This window comes from Ambystoma mexicanum, chromosome 13, assembly GCF_040938575.1.
Source record: "Ambystoma mexicanum isolate Mex_15411 chromosome 13, UKY_AmexF1_1, whole genome shotgun sequence".
Classification (NCBI taxonomy): domain Eukaryota; kingdom Metazoa; phylum Chordata; class Amphibia; order Caudata; family Ambystomatidae; genus Ambystoma; species Ambystoma mexicanum.
Genome location: NC_090938.1, coordinates 505,459,177 through 505,476,900, shown reverse-complemented (window position 1 = coordinate 505,476,900; position 17,724 = coordinate 505,459,177). Strand labels below are relative to the sequence as shown.

Sequence of the window (17,724 nt, the reverse complement as noted above, 5' to 3'; positions counted from 1 at the left end):
GAAATCACTAAAGACCTGGCTCTTCGACACCACAGACTAAATCTGGAAACCAAAACCGAAAAAAAGGATGACTAAACCGGAAAGGACACGGACATCCCCGACCCGAGAGGGTAACTCCCACGGCACCTAGACGGGTGACACCGGATAGACTGGAACACAGGCGGCACGCACGGAAACTGAGTCAACTCCCACAGACAATCCCACCATCACTTCGCCCGCCCCTTAGTTACCGCCAGGCACCACAGTGATGTGGAATTGTCAAGATATTGGCAATCACCACATGACCTGAGAGGTTGACATTGGCAATTGCACTGGCCACAGGAGTATGAAGGGAGGATAAGGGGAGTTATTAGAGAGCATGTTAGAGGTGGGGGCCAGAGGAGTAAGGAACCTTATATACCAGTCGGACCCAGATCAGGACAGAGCTGCATCAGGGTAAGCCACGCAAGCCGAGCACCTCAATTCAGGATAGAAGCGCAAATTAACCAACCCTACTAACAACTTCCCTCTCTGCATACACCTCTCAAACTCCAACCCAAACACAACCAAAACCTACAGCACAACAAACCGCACAAACTTCACTACATCGCAACAACAAAACAAAAACACACATAGTCTTGCACAACAGTACACAACGACTACCGGCCGCAAACACCCCAGGCCCAGCCAACGGACCCTCCGGGCTGAGGCCGCCAACAGCACATCACTGCTCCCTTGCACTTTTCCTGCTTCCTCCCACTAACTCAACCTCCCCTCCTCTTTCAGAGCCGCCACAGCGCCAGGGGACCACTCCGGTGGTGATAGTGCGTGGTACAAATGTCCTTTAACATTAAAGGGATAGTCCAGTAAAAAAATGTATTTAAAAAATAGATAGGCAACATTAAAAAAATACTAGCACTTTTTTTTTTTTTAAATTTCCTATGTAAAATTTTGAGCTATTCAAGCTCAAAATTCGCAAAAGCAAGCACATGGGCGCATCCATTTTGTGAAATGGATGCCCGCCTGTGCTGGCTTTTGCGGCACTAATGAAGGAAAAGCCAGCCAGCTGTAGTAAACAAAAGCTACCGCTTGGTGGCTTTTCCTTCAAAAACCGCAGCGTTTTCAAACACAACCGCATTGTGTTTCTGCCTGCTGTGGCTATCACTTTGGGTCTCCGGTGCTCCCCCAAAGTGAAAGCCAAGGCAGGCAGAAACACAACACGGTTGTGTTTACATGTAGCTGTGTTTCTGCCTACGGCTGATTTCCCATTTGGGGCTTTCGGGCTCCCCACGGGGGGCCCGAGAGCCCCAAATGGGAAATGCTAAATGCTGCAGTGTTTCTGCCTAAATCTGATTTCCCATTTGGGGCTCTTGGGCCCCCCGAGAGCCCCAAATGTGAAAGCAGATTTAGGCAGAAACACAACCGCATTGTGTTTCTGCCTGCCTTGGCTTTCACTTTGGGTCTCCGGTGCTCCCCTGGGGGAGCACCGGAGACCCAAAGTGATAGCCACAGCAGGCAGAAACACAACGTGGTTCTGTTTGAAAACGCTGCGGTTTTTCTTTCCGAGTTTCTCAGGCTCCTCTGAGCCGGAGGAGCCTGAGAAACTTGGAAAGAAAAACCGCAGCGTTTTCAAACACAATGTTGTATTTATGTTTGCGGTCGCTTCAAAAGCAACCGCAAACATAAATACAACGTTTTTAAAGCTGCGGTTTTATTTCTAAGTTTTCCGGGCTCCTCCAGCCTGGAAAACTTAGAAAAAAAAACGCAGCTAGTGCTATTTTTTTTAAAAAATAAATAGCACTTACCGAGATTCAGCTGCAGCTTTCCTGCTCTGGTCTCCGGTCCCCGTCCTCCGCGTACAGCACCAATGAAGGAAAAGCCACCCAGCGGTAGCTTTTGTTTACTACAGCTGGCTGGCTTTTCCTTCATTAGTGCCGCAAAAGCAAAAGCCAGCACAGGCAGGCATCCATTTCACAAAATGGATGCACCCATGTGCTTGCTTTTGCGAATTTTGAGCTTCAATAGCTCAAAATTTTACATAGGAAGTTTAAAAAAAAAAAGTGCTAGTATTTTTTTTAATGTTGCCTATCTTTTTAAATAATTTTATTTACTGGACTATCCCTTTAACATTAACGAGTTCGGCGGTAACCCGCCGGTGTTACTGGTGGGTTGCCGCCGAACTCCTAACTCTGTTTCCGCCACCTAATATCCCGGTGGTGCCACGGGACATTACAAGTCCCGGCGGCTCGAGATATCAGGCAGCGGAAAGTGTAAGTCCCCATTCCCATGGAGTCCTATTGGACTCCATGGGAATGGGGACACGGAAGCACCAGCACCGGTGCTTCCGTGACAACACTGCCTATCGTGGCCGTTGGGCCCTGCAGGTCAGACCTACTGGGTGCACTAGCAATGGGAGGTTGAGTTGGAGTTTGGCGGTCTGGAAAGGGTGCTTGTACGGTTTGACCGGCACTCTGATTTCCAGACCACCACACATGGTATGAGGCCCTTTGTGTTTGTCTTAAAGTGTAAAATTGTGTTTTGCTTTCCCTGGTCTGCTTTATACAGATTATAAAACAGTCTTGGGGTTTATACCTACTATTTGGTATAGTATTTGAAGGCTCCTTTTAAAAAGTATATAGGTGTCACCTTGATTAGCTGCTGCTCTTCTAAACTTGTAACCTTGGGTTGTGCTTCCCTGAATTGTTTTGGTGCTATTCTAAAATAGTTTCATAAAGTTCTTCGATACCTTAGAAACTGTATTATACACTTCTTTTTTAAATTTTTTTTTTTATTAGAGAGAGCTGCTTCATAGCGGAGCCGTTACATAGACATTTCAATGAGCATCAGACACAATTACCTCATACATTTACATACATGGTGATAGATATGTCAAATCATGGAGAAATTGGGGGTGTTGTATCAGCCTCGGGTAGCAAATTACATAAATAAAGCCGCAACAGTGTCCATATATCCTTGGGCGACAGGCTGATGGGACAGATAGTACAAAGAGTTCCTCATTGTCGTTTACCATAGATAAGTCTTTCAGGAAGTCAGCTCGATTAGGTCTTACTGAGGACTTCCAGCACTTCAAAATGCATCGGTTTGCGATGATACATGAGATGAGGAACAGTCAACTTGTGGTTTCCGGCACCTTACAAATATCTCCAAATAAGTATTTTAGGGGAATGGGGACGCTGGGATCGACGTGATTTCCTCCAGGAGCTCCGCTACCTCCCGCCAGAATTCCACAATTAGAGGGCATGCACAATACATGTAATAAGCACCTGCGTCTGGCGCACCACATTTTGGGAAGGACCCTGTACAGCCTTCTACGAATTTGGCTAATCTGGCTGTAGAGTAGTGTAGTTGATTTAATATTTTAAATTGTATCAGTCGCAGCCCTGAGTTCATAGAGACCGTTTTGGTGAGTTGGCAGCAGCGGGTCCATTTGGTGTCATCTATCTCGGTACCCATGTCACGTTCCCAGATCTCTTTAATAGTGTTGCGTGAGGTGGACTGTGCTTGTACCAAAGAGTATAACATCGAGACCCCCTTGACATGGCCTTCCGCAGACACCATGGCTTTTATACATTCATGTGTTGAAGGTTCCAATGGGAATGATGGCCACCTGGCCGCAAATGCAGCTCTCATTCAGTGGAACTGAAAGTGTTTAAGCTGGCCTTCGCCCACTGCACCAACGAAGTCTGCAAGCTCACAGTATGTGCCGTCAGGGAACATATCCCGCATTTTAAAAAGTTTGTTTGGATCCCACGGTTCCTGGAATGCCCTGTCAAATGTAGGGGCGATATTGGGGAAATTTCACAGGGGGATCTCTGGGTCGTATGGGGTCTCTAGGCCGATCCTCTTATATATCTTTGACCAGGCCTGTATGGTGGTGTTTACTGGGTCAAATGCGCAGGTGTCTTTATATTTAGAGTTGAAAATAACAGATTGTATATCATTGGGATGAGCAGCATGTTTCTCCAGGGTTATGTGGGTGGCTGTGTCCTGCGGGTCGAACCAGTGTTTGGCAAACTGCACCTGAGCTGTTGGGTAGTATACTTCAAAATCAGGGGTGGAGATGCCACCCTGCGAGAACGGTTCCACGACTTTAGCCCATCCTAACCTAGCTGTCTTTCCGCTCCAAACAAATGAAGTGACAAGTGACTGGAGCTTTGTAAAGAAGGTCTTCCCAGGCCAAATCAGGATATTGTTAAAATAGTATAGGAGTTTGGGGAGCACCACCATTTTAAGAAGGGCCACTCGACCGTATAAGGCTAGCAGGAGGTGTGTCCATAGTTGGAGTGTGGTCGTCAGGTTTTGTAGGAGTTCCCCATGATTTTGCTTATATAGTGTTTGTTTATCCCTAGTTACCGCGATTCCCAAATAGCGCACCTGTGTAAGGGCGGGTTTACACCCACTTATCCCAGAAAGGTCTCCAGTACTTGGGGTCAATGGGAATATTTCGGATTTCGACACATTGATTTTATATCCAGAGTAGTCTGAGAATGTGTTTGTCTTTCATGATGGGTTATATATTCTCTTGTGGGTTTTGGATGTACAGTAGAGTGACATCCGCGTATAATGATATAATCGGTGGGGGTCCTGTCATCCTGAGTCCTCTTTGCGAATGGTTCTTCCGGATATGCTCTGCCATTGGTTCTATAGCGAGTGCAAATAGGATGGGAGAGAAGGGACAGCCCTGTCTGGTTCCTCTGTTTAAGGGGAATTTAGATGACCTAGTATTGTTGGTCAGGTCTCTGGCTGATGTTTGTGTATATAGTAACCCTAGACAAAATATTGACCCAGTCCGAACCATTTGAGAACCATGAATATGTATGACCAGGAGACTGAGTCGAAGGCCTTTTCAGCATCCAGTGCCACGATGGCCGCCTTCGCCCCCGGGTCAATCTGTACCATCATGCCAAATAGCTGCCATAGGTTTAAGGCTGTGGATCTAGTTGGGATAAAGCTGGCCTGGGCAGGGTGTACCAGGATTGGCATATACGGCAGGAGTCTAATGGCTAGTACCTTAGCGAAGATCTTCGCATCGTGTTCATCAGGGAAAGTGGTCTATAGGAGGCCTTGTCTTGTGCTGGTCTGCGGGGCTTAAGGAGTACTATGATAATTGCCTCCTGCATAGATTCCGGGAGGGTGCTTCAGTCCATAGCTTCCTCCCATACCTTCAAAAGTAAAGGGGCTATTTTATCCTGGAATTCTTTATATAATTCGGCTCCTAGGCCGTCTGAGCCTGGGGCCCGGCCAGAGGATAATGTTTTGATAGCCTCAGTGATTTCCTCGAGTGTGATGGGCTGGTCTAATATGCTACGTGTCTCAGGCGTTAGCGTTGGGAGGTCTAGATCGTCTAAGTACTTGATTGTGTCTTCGCTAGATTACACATCGTGGTTAGAGTATAGGGAGGCATAGCAGTCGACGAATGTGGCGTTGATGTCCTGCTCTTTGTTTACTGTCGCCCCCTGAGTTGTCTGTATACTGGGGATAGGACTATGGTGCCTGTCGACTTTAAGCATGTTGGCTAAGAACTTACCAGCCTTATTGCTCGCCCCATATCTGCGGGCCTTGGCTGGGGCAGCCATATATAGGACTTCCCTGTTGTCCAGCTCATTACATTTCTTCAGTGTGGTGTGGATATTCGATAGGGTTTCCTTGTTAAGAGTGGTGCTATATTCGGTTTGTAGGGTGTTTATTTTGGCTTCGGCTATGCACAATTCCCTTCGCACGGACCTCAACAACCCGGTGGACTTGCCTAGGATGGCTCCTCGGACCCAGACCTTGAATGTTTCCCATAGGGTAGCGTAGCTGATCACCAAACCTTCATTAGATTCAAGGAATTCCTCAATTTCAATATGGAGCGCCTCGCACACGTGGAAGTCTCTAAGAATTGTAGAGGGCATCCTCCATCGTCTAGCTGCCGGTGGAATATCATGTAGATTGATGTCGAGCGATATTGGTGAGTGGTCTGAGAGAGTGCGGGAATACAGTCCTTGAGAGGGATGAACCAATAAGCCAGTAATCTATATGTGAATGAGTCATGTACGGATGAATAGAAAGTGAATTTCTTCTCATGTGGGTGTAGTGTACGCCTTGTATCAACTGTATCTGTTTGTTCCATTATTTGTTTCAGAGCTAGTGCGGCCTTAGAGGGTGCCCTGGGGGTAATTGAAGAGCGGTCAAGGGACAGATCAAGTACTGTATTAAATTCTCCTCCCCAAATTACTTGTGCTTTGCCTGATGTGAACAGCATATCTAGTATTGTACAATAGAATTCAGGGTCATCTACGTTGGGCCCGTATGTGTCGATTATTACTATCTGTCGCCCCGCCAATTCCCTCCAAACCAGTACATAGCTTCCCCGGGGGTCTATCTTACTGTAGTGATGTCTGAAACATAGTTTGGGATGTATGAGTGCGAGAACTCCCCTGGACTGGGCTGAGTATTCTGTGTAGTATCTATGAGGCCCCCATCGTGGAAGGAATTTAGTGTTGGCATTACCGAGTGCATGTGTTTCTTGTATAAGAAGAATATGAGGGTTATGTCATGTTATATAGGCTGCAATCTTCCTGGCTTTGACCGGGTTGTTGAGCCCTCAAATATTCAAGGATAGTAGTTTAATATTCAGACCCTTGCTAGCCTGTGTCGTAGCCATATCTGGATTTGTTTGTCTGTTCACTGCGTTGCCGTACCTCTGTACATTGCATGGCTCCCGCCACAAAACAGCTCCCTGATTTTAAGGTTGTAACGTCCCCAAACAGCCCTGACCAACTGCCAGGTATAACCATTTCCCAATTTCTCTCTCCCTCCCCCACCCGCACCATCAACCCCAACAAGATGATGTATCCCTTTTTCCATAACTTTTGGAATTCTCCTGAGGGTGCACGTTGCATTCACATGGCTATCGTCCGTAGGGGCTCGCAGTCCCACTTCAAACCAGTGGTGGTCAGGGCCACCCTTACCACCCTCTGACTTTAAACTTTATAAAGGATATGGTTTTAACGTTTTGTCAGACGGCAGGGTCGTTCGGTTCCTCGATAGGCCCTGGCCGCATGTTCTGGTCTATTGCTCGATCTCTGGGGGGCAGAGGGATGGAGGCCTCAATATATGCAATGGCTTCCGTGGGATTTTCCAAAAAATGCGCTCTGCTCCCGTGTTGGATTCTCATCTTCGCTGGAAAGAGGAGTGCATAGGGGACGCGGCGTAGTCTGAGTTGTCTCTTGACTGGTTCATAGGACCTCCTTAATGTTTCCACATTGGTCGAGAAGTCTGGGTAGCTATGTATTCTGCTTTCCTCGTAGTGTAACATGCCTTTATCCCTGGATATCCTCAGAATCGCATCTCTATCTCTGTAGTTGAAAAGGTGGGCTATTATCGTACAGGGTGGTGCTCCGGGTCTGGGGATTGGTACCAGGGGGTGGTGAGCCCTCTCCACAAGAAAGTGGTCCAAGAAGGATTCAGCGCCTAGAAGGGTTTTCAGAAGGGTTTCCACTTGGCGTTCCATGGAGCTCTTACCAAAGGTTTCTGCGATCCCAACTATGCAGATGTTATTCCTTCTGGATCCTCGCATTTGTTTAGAGTCTTTTGGAGGTCCCCTTTCAGCTGTGCGATGTCTCGGCTGTGCTGTGTTATTGTGTCCTCGTATATACTGATCCTATTTTCTGCATCAGTAATGCGTGTGCTCTCTTTGTCTACCCTTGCTTTCAGGGAGCTGATTGTTGCCACAATGTCGTCCAATTTAACACTCACTGCTAGGAAGCCGTTCTTAACCATTGTCATTAGTTGGTCCTCCCTCTCGTCTGCAGGGTTCTCAGGTTGGCTAGCCATTGTCATTTGTGGTGTTGTGGCCGACCCATGAGGTTGGGAGCTGGCAAAGGAGTCTGTTGGACCGGTTTTCTTGGCACCCAACCCCTTCTTTTCGTGGCGGCCCATAGGGTGGGCCGAGTGGGTTGTGTTCTCTCACGTCCCTCAGTTCTGCGAGGCTGTAGTGTCTGGTGGTCCCGGGCGGGTTGTGGTGTTCTTATACGTTCTAACAGCGTTCCTTTCTGACGCCTGTGCGGAGCTTGTATAGACAACCACAGTGGTATGGTATTATCCAGGTTATACTGGGGCGCCAGTTGTTATGACTTGCCTGCGTATTTAGAGCCACCAGCAGAAGTGGTTGTTCGGGCTCTGCAAGTCGTTGTTTCCAATTTCCAATTTTCAGATGTGGCCCTTGTGGTCAGCTGAGAGTTCACAAAGGGTGGGTTCTTCTCCGCTCAGTTTAGTGCCAACTGGTGTTTTGCAGCACCAGTATAGTCTGCTTTTTGTGCTATGAGCTTATCTGGAGCTGGAGGGCCGGGTCCACCCGCACCCTAGCAAGGGGTGTATGCGTCCCCCTTCAGTGGTGCCTGGTGTAGAAGTGTGGTTTATCCCAGAGGGGCAAATCAAACATGAATTGGGCCTGCATCCCATACCTTTGTGATTCTGGCATATGAGGGGTCCTCTGATATATGTCCGCACCGTGGGATTGGCATGTGGTCCGGCCTCGGGAGTGTCAATACCCACTGGGTGCCATGGATATTCCGTGGTTGGTGTCTCGAGAGCAGGGGCTGGTTTTTGTTGGCCGAGGGGTCCTATAAGGGGTTGGCAGGGACCCGGAGGTAGTGGAGAGCACCGCAGTATCTTTGTATGGTGTGAGACGGATTTGAGAGGGCTCAGCCGTTGCGCTAGGTCGTGTCTGCCTTATTCCTCTGGTTTTTGCCTAATCCCTTCCCAGGGCGGCAGCGCTGGTGGCCGGTACTGGTCAATGCAGTGCTTGGGTTCCATTTTGGTCGCTCTCAGGATGTAATAGCTCCACCGCCGCCTGCCCCGTTGACTCTCAGTGGATAGGGAGCCCGTGGGATGCAACAGCAAAATTGCCCAGCATGGATCGTTTTTATATGGGGTTGTGCAGCGGTTGTCTTTCACCCAGTGGTGTAGAGTGAGAACCGCTCGGCTTCAGGGGGTTGTTCCGTAGCGTACCGCCACGGTAGCCTTCCTCCCTGGGTCTCCACCAGACCCCCGGTACCCGCACGGGCTGCAGCGGTGCAGAAGGGCCCCAGGATTTGATTGGCCGGGTGGTCGCCGGCAGGGAGACTGAGTACCAGTTTTCCTTTTAAAAAAACTGTCTCGTCAGGTCGGCTCACGGGGTGCACGCCTGGGGTTGCTTCTGATCAATGTGGAGCGTTAGCTGAATTTTGTCCTCCTGTGCTATGCTGGGCCTCCTGGTGTCATAGCATCACAGCGTGTCCCTTCCCCCACTCGGCACACAGCGAGTGTCCCGCCTCCAGACTGCCATAGGTTCCTCGCGGAGCTCCGACCCGGCTGTGTCCTCACCGCTTCCACGGCGCAGGTTCCAACTGCCGTATATCAGAAGTTCGGGGCCATTTTTGGTCAGGCTTTGACGGATTGATGCTGCCAACCTTCCGCTGTTGTCGGTATGTATTTTCCGGTGGCTAGGTGGCCACTGACCGGATTAATTTTGTAAATGGATAGTTTACGGGCCAGAGCTCTCCTCTCAGGCAGCCATTTGCTTTGTGTGCAACATCACCCCCTCCCTGTATTATACACTTCTTAAAAGTATACTGGGTATAACTACCTTTTAGATAAGATAGCTATGTGCCAGTAGGTCAGTGATTTACCTTGAAATACATTGTGTCTTTCTAAAAATGTAATTGGGTTTTGCATTCCCTGCTTTGCTTAAGTGCATTCTAAAATAGTTAAGTGTACATACTTATCATTTTATATTTTTTTCCCCTTTTTTACTTCGATTGATAAGATCCCAATCGAAGAAATTGCCCTAAGAAGTTGGCATTACTCTGTGATATCGTGCATGCCAACTTCTCTAGATTCCATGATGAAGCTTCTGCTGAAGGGTACACAATGGGTCTCATTACAACTCTGGTGGCTAGCCGTGCCCTTATTAAGGGCAGTGCTGCCGCCGGAGTTGCATTTTTTCCGGCACCCGCGAATGGGCAAGAATCGGGTCATGCCGAGCTCGGCGGACCCAGGAATTAACCATTTGCGGGTGCCGGAATCGAGGGCGTCCCTGTTAGGCAGAAACCTGTGCAGTTCCCTCTGGGACCACTGCAAAAGATTTAAGTCTACAGGTGTTTGGCAGTAAACCCACTTGGTAGCAGTCTGTACCACCCAGATTTACCTGGTAGTTGTGGCTGAGCAGTCAGACTTCCCTCAAGAAGAGTTAGGCAGTATATAGAGCATACATAATAGGTACAGAGGCACAGTAGTACAGCAAACACTGACCAGAGCTAGGTGTAAAAGTATATAATTATTTATTTAAAAGACACACTCATAAATTACACTAGCACAGAAAAGGTAAGTAAGTCAAAACACAGTCACTATTACTCATATGTACATCCCTAGTTATTTGTTGGACAAGTCTAAGTTAACACCACTTATTTCCAAACAGAGGTCAGCGCTTAACGTTAGATGGCACTCCAACAAGTTAGTTAAAAAGGGAGGGAAAAGTGTCATGTCTTCGGGTAGTTCCTACGGCCGTGTCCCGACACCCAGTCCAGTGACCTACCCCTCCCATTCACCTGTCTCCCGGGGCTCACGCAGGCAACCCAGTTTGGCTCGCGCGCTAGCCAAACAAACGCCATACACCCTACAGTCACGATTGCAGCCGTTTCTCCATTGGCAGTTGCCATGGAGATTAGGCCACCGCTCGAGCAGTAACACACTCGCTCGTACTGTTGTGGCCCGATCACGTGACCCGAGGAAACGGTCACGTGCCCCGGTTTCGCGGTCACGTGACTCCGGTTAACATCATGTGACCAGGAAGTGGACGATATTTAAGCAGTGCAGTGCCGGTATCCTACGCTTCACAGCTGGTTTACCAGGAGTACTCTGTTTGGCTTTCTTACCTTTATTGCTTACCTGGCTTCCTTGGACTTGGCTTTTGTTTACTGGACTTCTTGTGGATCACGCTTGGATTTGGCTGCATCGGCTTTCCTGCTCATCACGGCTCCTGACCCCGGACTGAACTACGGACTTCCTCTGGATCACGTTCTTGTTTATCCCTTTGGTTCGGAAGGCTCTTCCTGGCTTCAGACCTTCTTCTGCAACGGATCTCTTTTGGGCCTCCCTGATTGCACCTCTGCACGGGTAATCTCACTCTCCAGTTGGTGGCTGCCATCTGATTACCTGGGGCCCATCTACAATACACTCTCCAGGTGGAGACTGGCGAGGAACATCTAGACCTATCCCGCAGGGTGGGTCCTTTGCCTACGTGAGTCCCGGAACCATCCTCCCGTTCAGGTTCTCCATCCCTTTCATCAGATCCCCGGTAAGACTCTGATTGTCTTCGGATTATTGTATGTAGTGTCCTGACTGCTTGGTATCTAACCATTGCCTTTTTTCACAGCTGCCTTGGGGTTCCTAGTACTTTGGTTCCGGCTTCGGATTATCTCCACCTGTGGCCTCAAAGGTTGCACAGGGAGTGATTTAGTGATTCTCCCTGTGCGGCACTTGGGGACAGAGGTCTTCTATATCTTCACGACTCTCAACACAAGACAAAAAGGCAGAAGTAATGAAAACAGCAAGGCAAAACACTTTTCAGAGATTCACTGTAAGTTTAGAAAGGCAGTCTATTGAAGAGCAAGGAAGTTCAGTTGCCAGGACCACTCTAGGGAAAGCCAGGCGAAAAGATGTCCAAGATCACACAATGTCACAAGTCTTTACAGGTGAGTAGAAAAGGTTTTACCAAGTTTAGAAAAGTTTAGTTAGGGTGTCCCAGGCTTACCCAGGTTCGAGAGCCGAGGGCTAAATCTACCCCGTACAATCGGTGGCAAGGGAAGCCGGGCGGAACACGGTACCTTTTTAAAAATGGAAAGGATCCTCCAGCGGTGGCAGTTGTTCCTGGTAGTGGGTGCAAGTCGCGGCGTCGTCCAGAGGAAGAGCAGATCTCGACGTGGAGGAAAGCTGAAGGTCGTTGCACTACCAGGGAAGAAACCAGCCGTGGAGTTTTCCGGTTAAAAGGATGTTACCCCTCTTTCGCGGTTGAGGTAAAAAGTGGTATCCCGGTTGCCGGGGTGCTTGGCACTGGCAAGGCGGCCACGAGATGCTTCAGGGAGGCGAAAAGAAGGCAGAAACTGGTTGTCCCCACCAGTCAAGGGAAGAAGACTCTCCGGCTGGAGATCTCCTCTGTCGTTGGGAAAAGTGGTGAGACGGTTCCGCAGGGCTCCACCGGTGGTGTCGTCTTGGCAGGTCGGCTCGGCTTCTCCCTCTTCGGCTTCTTAGGTCCTGTGGCGACTTCTGAAGAACCAGTCCCAAAAACCCTGCTTTTATGCAGCAAACCCCCATTCATACAGCCTAGCTGTCACTCAAACATGCTAAGTGGTGAGCGGGGCGGCTCACCACTTGGGCCAATCACACCAGAGTGCGACATGAGTTGGCAAGGCAACTCAGTCCAGGGTGCCTAAACCCTCTCCCACACCCCCTGTGGTACCCAGACAGAATGGCACCACTGTGGAGGGCTTCTGTGCAGAAGCCCGCCAAAAGTGGAACAAAGGCTCGACTCGGGTTCAGGGTTACTGAAGTGAACCTAGATGCCATTTTGGCGGTGAGTTCTGGCAAAAAATCCCAACCAGTGAATTTATATTAATTAAATAAACCGGCGGTATCTTTAACATTGCACCAAAAAGTGGTGCATTGAAATCAATGGGAAATCCCATTGGGAAATATACCGGTGGAATATTTCCGTGGTATCCACTGCCACCAGCCAGAACTCGGCGAGGGGGGACGGGACAGTACCCCCTCGACAACAGACCCAGGGGCAATCTAATTGCCCCTACCAGTACTTCCACAGTATGATGGTTTGTACTGGTTAAGTTCCTACGTTAAGACTAGTAAAGTCAATGGTGACTTTACAGACCCAGGGAGACAGTAGTCAGTCCCAGGGTGTGGAGTCTATGTTTGGGGGTCACTATGACACCCCTGTGTTACTGCACGGAAGGTGCTGTGTAACACACATTCAAAAACCAATGATAGCCTATGGGGAAAAAATACCCCATAGCCCATAAGCACATAGCAAGTCACAGAAGCACTCTCAAGTCATGTCCAAGAGTGAGGGTAAAAAGAGTCTCACTCTTGGCAGGAGAAAAAAATAAACCCCAAAAATCCAGCAAAGCTGCTGGGGGACTCACTAGGTTAGGAAATTCAGCCTAAACAGAGAATTCTCCCTAACAGTCCCAATCCCCATTCTGCCCCATAGGGCTGAATGTGCATGGGGACGTCGGATCCACCAGGACATTCAGAGTTGTGCCGTGCATCCGACGTGCTCTGCTCGCGGGTGCCATTACACCCGCCAGGAAAAACCTGGCAGGTGAAATGGCACCCGCGAGCAGAGCATGTAGTATGGCGGTCCGGGAACTACGGATAGTTCCCGGACTGCCATGGTTGTAATGACACCCAATGTGTGGTAGATAAGGGTAGTGCATGGATGTTTCTTTTTTTCTATGGTGTTTTTACCAAGTACTACATTAATAAAAGTTTAGTATTCCTAATATCTTAAATATATATTTTTCACATGGGACTGGACTTCAAAACTCGCAGCCTACATCTTACCATTCTGACTGTAGTCCCTACATCTTTTGACTTTTTGTGTGATTATTGCTTTAACAGAGCTGCCTTCTTTATGAGTGTAATGGATACATAAAATTCAATTCAAGGAGTAAACAAAGGTACATTAAAAGCACCCTCACGTTATTCATAAACAGTAAATCAAGGACACATTTGTAAAATTACATGTTAAAATTTCAGAAAAGCACAGAAAATAAAGTGAAGCACAGATATCAATTAAGTGTATGTGTGTTGGATTCTTCTTCTAAGGACCTGACTTTAACACTCAGTGTAAAACAGTTGGGTTGCCTCTATAGTTTGGGCTTGGGTTTATAGGTAAAATGCAAGTTATACATCCCAATAAGCCAAATAACCAAGAGAAAACATTATTCAATTAGTTCTCAACATTAATGTCTGTTATCTGGGTAGCGGTGAACAGGAAAACTAATCAAAAAGGGCAGATAACCATTTTCTGGCTCTGGCTTTTCCCGACTCGCTATTCTTGACATTATTAGATCTTAAACTTTATCATCCCGCGTTTTATTTAATGGAACTGGTTTTATTACCACCTATGGGAGGTTCTGGTTAGTAGATTTCTGTGATTTAACAAAGTGCCACGGATTAAAACTAGGCCAACACTCATATCCCAAACATTAAAAACCTTCTTTCAAGACTTCCTATTTTTCATTTTTTTCGTCCAAGAAGTTGATCAAATGTTTTACTTTTTGTAAATCAAAATGAATTTAAAGCTTATTTTGTATTTGCTATTCTTGTATGCATGTTACGTGTTTTGATTGTGCAGCCATTGGGATATGATTTTTGGCTATAGATAGGCCTTCCTTTAAGTAGGGTTAAAAAGAGAACGCCATGCGTTTACAGGGTTGCATCAAAGTCAAAATAAATGCTGTTCTCTCTTGCTGAATTCCCACTAATTTCTCGTTCCTATTTATCCTGATATTTCTTTAGACGCTGTCTGGAAATTTTGGAACAAATGGAGGAGGAAAATCAGGAAAAACTTGAATCCGAACTACAGGCGCTGGCAATTGAAGAAGAGCGGCTGATCCAGGAGCTAGAAGATGTGGAGAAGAACCGCAAGAAAGTAGAGGAAGAAGTGGACAAAGTTTCTGAAGAAGCACAGAGGCTTGAGCTTGAGGAAGCACAGTAAGGTTACCAACTTTTCATACGTTTTTATGATTGTTGTGCCCCAGCAAGACCTACCCCGGCCCACTAATACATTTAAGTGTCCCATCTAAGCCCTTATTTTCGCAGTAGTAGACCCTTCTCGCAACCTCAGGACTCATTTTGGTGAGGATGTGCTTTTACTGATTGGGACTTACCCTTCTGCATTTATCGGCAGTCCTTATGTGTTGCTTTTGAAAGCCCCTGTCCAAATATATAACAGACTTTCTTGTGTGTAATGTCTCCCAAGTGTTTTTAGTTTGTTCTCCTGGGAGAAGGTTGTCTATTTCTCAGCCTGCACAGTTGACATTGATGTAACACCCATTCACATCCACGTTATAGTTTCAAGGAATGGATAAATCTTGGGTAGCTTTACAATCCCTTTAAAGCTTCCACCTCTCATTGAAGGCTCCCTGTGCCAAGTGCATCAGTTTAAAGCTACTGTACAGAGGTTGGACATTGTTCACATCTTTGTGTCTGCAGTGGTCCTTTGGTAGGCACTTTCAGTCGTGTCATCCAATGAGTGTTTAGATATCTTCCCAAGGCAAACTTGGGCTATGTTTGATAGGAACAATAGAACCATTAGGATATGTGGAATGCCCACATAAGATCATCATTTTCTTCCATTTTGAATCCTATTATCTTAAAGGAATAGTGCGCTCAAAAATGTTATTGTCCCGATCGTTCGGGCAAGTCATTATAAGCATACAGTGATTGATCGTAAAAAATGTTCCTATGCATCTTACCTTAGTTTTCCTCCGTTTACACACGCGAAAACAGCGTATTGGGCGTGGCCATCTTGTGCTAATCTTATCCGTGGATCGATCGGCCTAAGTTCAAGTGCGCTTGCTCCAATAAATCAAAACACCCGCCCCCGAAGCTGATATCACTTGTCCCAACGATCTGCTCCACCTATTTTTTATTACTTTTGTGGCCAGTGTAGCCCAACGTGCCACATCACCCACGCCCAGAGAAACGGGAAGATAAACACAGACCTTCTCACACAGAGCGTACCTTCTCTGGCTTGCCCTAAATAGCATTTGCATATAGAATATTTCAATAATACATCAACAATAGTCTGCAATGTTGCAAGTGCTTTTATTTTTCAAAGAAATTATAAACTCAAGGAAACAAACTATTTCTTTATTTTGCATGTAAATTAGAGCTGACGACGATTGCATGACTCTCGAGCAACACAGATTACGATGAACGCTCCATGTTCTTTGTCCTTTTGTGTCCTTATCTTGTCATATGGCACATCAGCAAATCAATTCAATGAACCCCCTTGGTCCTCCGTGTGGGAGAAGACATGTCTTTTTTGCAGTTTCAAAGCCCAACGTTCTTGCTTCTCCACGTTCTTACATCATGAATGCTGACATGTTGCTCCTTATTGCTGGAAACGCAAATTGACATGTAGGGCCATGTCGATAGTCCCACATAACGCTGAATGAAAAAACACTACTTATCGTAATCCTCCAGTGTTGATTCCAGAAGCTGTTAGGGAGAATTCTCTGTTTAGGCTGAATTTCCTAACCTAGTGAGTCCCCCAGCAGCTTTGCTGGATTTTTGGGGTTTATTTTTTCTCCTGCCAAGAGTGAGACTCTTTTACCCTCACTCTTGGACATGACTTGAGAGTGTTTCTGTGACTTGCTATGTGCTTATGGGCTAGGGGGTATTTTTTCCCCATAGGCTATCATTGGCTTTTGAATGTGTGTTACACAGCACCCTCAGTGCAGTAACACAGGGGTGTCATAGAGACCCCCAAACATAGACTCCACACCCTGGGACTGACTACTGTCTCCCTGGGTCTGTAAAGTCACCATTGACTTTACTAGTCTTAACTTAGGAACTTAACCAGTACAAACCATCTTACTGTGGAAGTACTGATAGGGGCAATTAGATTGCCCCTGGGTCTGTTGTCGAGGGGGTACTGTCCCGTCCCCCCTCGCTGAGTTCTGGCTGGTGGCAGTGGATACCACAGAAATATTCCACCGGAATATTTCCCAATGGGATTTCCCATTGTTTTTAATGCACCACTTTTTGGTGCAATGTTAAAGATACCGCCGGTTTATTTATTTAATATAAATTCACTGGTTGGGATTTTTTGCCAGAACTCGCCGCCAAAATGGCGTCTAGGTTCACTTCAGTAACCCTGAACCCGAGTCGAGCCTTTGTTCCACTTTTGGCGGGCTTCTGCACAGAAGCCCTCCACAGTGGTGCCATTCTGTCTGGGTACCACAGGGGGTGTGGGAGGGGGTTTAGGCACCCTGGACTGAGTTGCCTTGCCAACTCATGTCGCACTCTGGTGTGATTGGCCCAAGTGGTGAGCCACCCCACTCACCACTTAGCATGTTTGAGTGACAGCTAGGCTGTATGAATGGGGGTTTGCTGCATAAAAGCAGGGTTTTTGGGACTGGTTCTTCAGAAGTCGCCACAGGACCTAAGAAGCCGAAGAGGGAGAAGCCGAGCTGACCTGCCAAGACGACACCACCGGTGGAGCCCTGCGGAACCGTCTCACCACTTTTTCCGACGACAGAGGAGATCTCCCGCCGGAGAGTCTCCTTCCCGTAACTGGTGGGGACAACCAGTTGCTGCCTTCTTTTCGCCGTCCCGAAGCATCTCGTGGCCGCCTTGCCTGTGCCAAGCACCCCGGCAACCGGGATACCACTTTTTACCTCAACCGCGAAAGAGGGGTAAAATCCTTTGTGACCGGAAAACTCCACGGCTGGTCTCATCCCTGGTAGTGCAACGACCTTCAGCTTTCCTCCACGTCGAGATCACCTCTTCCTCTGGACGACGCCGCGACTTGCACCCACTACCAGGAACAACTACCACCGCTGGAGGATCCTTTCCACTTTTAAAGGTACTGTGTTCCGCCCGGCTTCCCTTGCCACCGATTGTACGGGGTAGATTTAGCCCTCGGCTCTCGAACCTGGGTAAGCCTGGGACACC

The 17,724-nt window shown here is 47.6% G+C and overlaps 1 protein-coding gene across 1 annotated transcript in view; it reads left to right on the top strand.

The window, feature by feature from the left end:
* Nucleotides 1-17,724, top strand: part of BECN1 (beclin 1) — a 649,635-nt gene that overhangs the window by 493,012 nt on the left and 138,899 nt on the right. Inside the window, exon 7 of the mRNA XM_069634173.1 lies at nucleotides 14,560-14,754. Coding sequence (XP_069490274.1) covers nucleotides 14,560-14,754 — 195 coding nt within the window. The remainder of the gene's footprint in view (nucleotides 1-14,559; nucleotides 14,755-17,724) is intronic.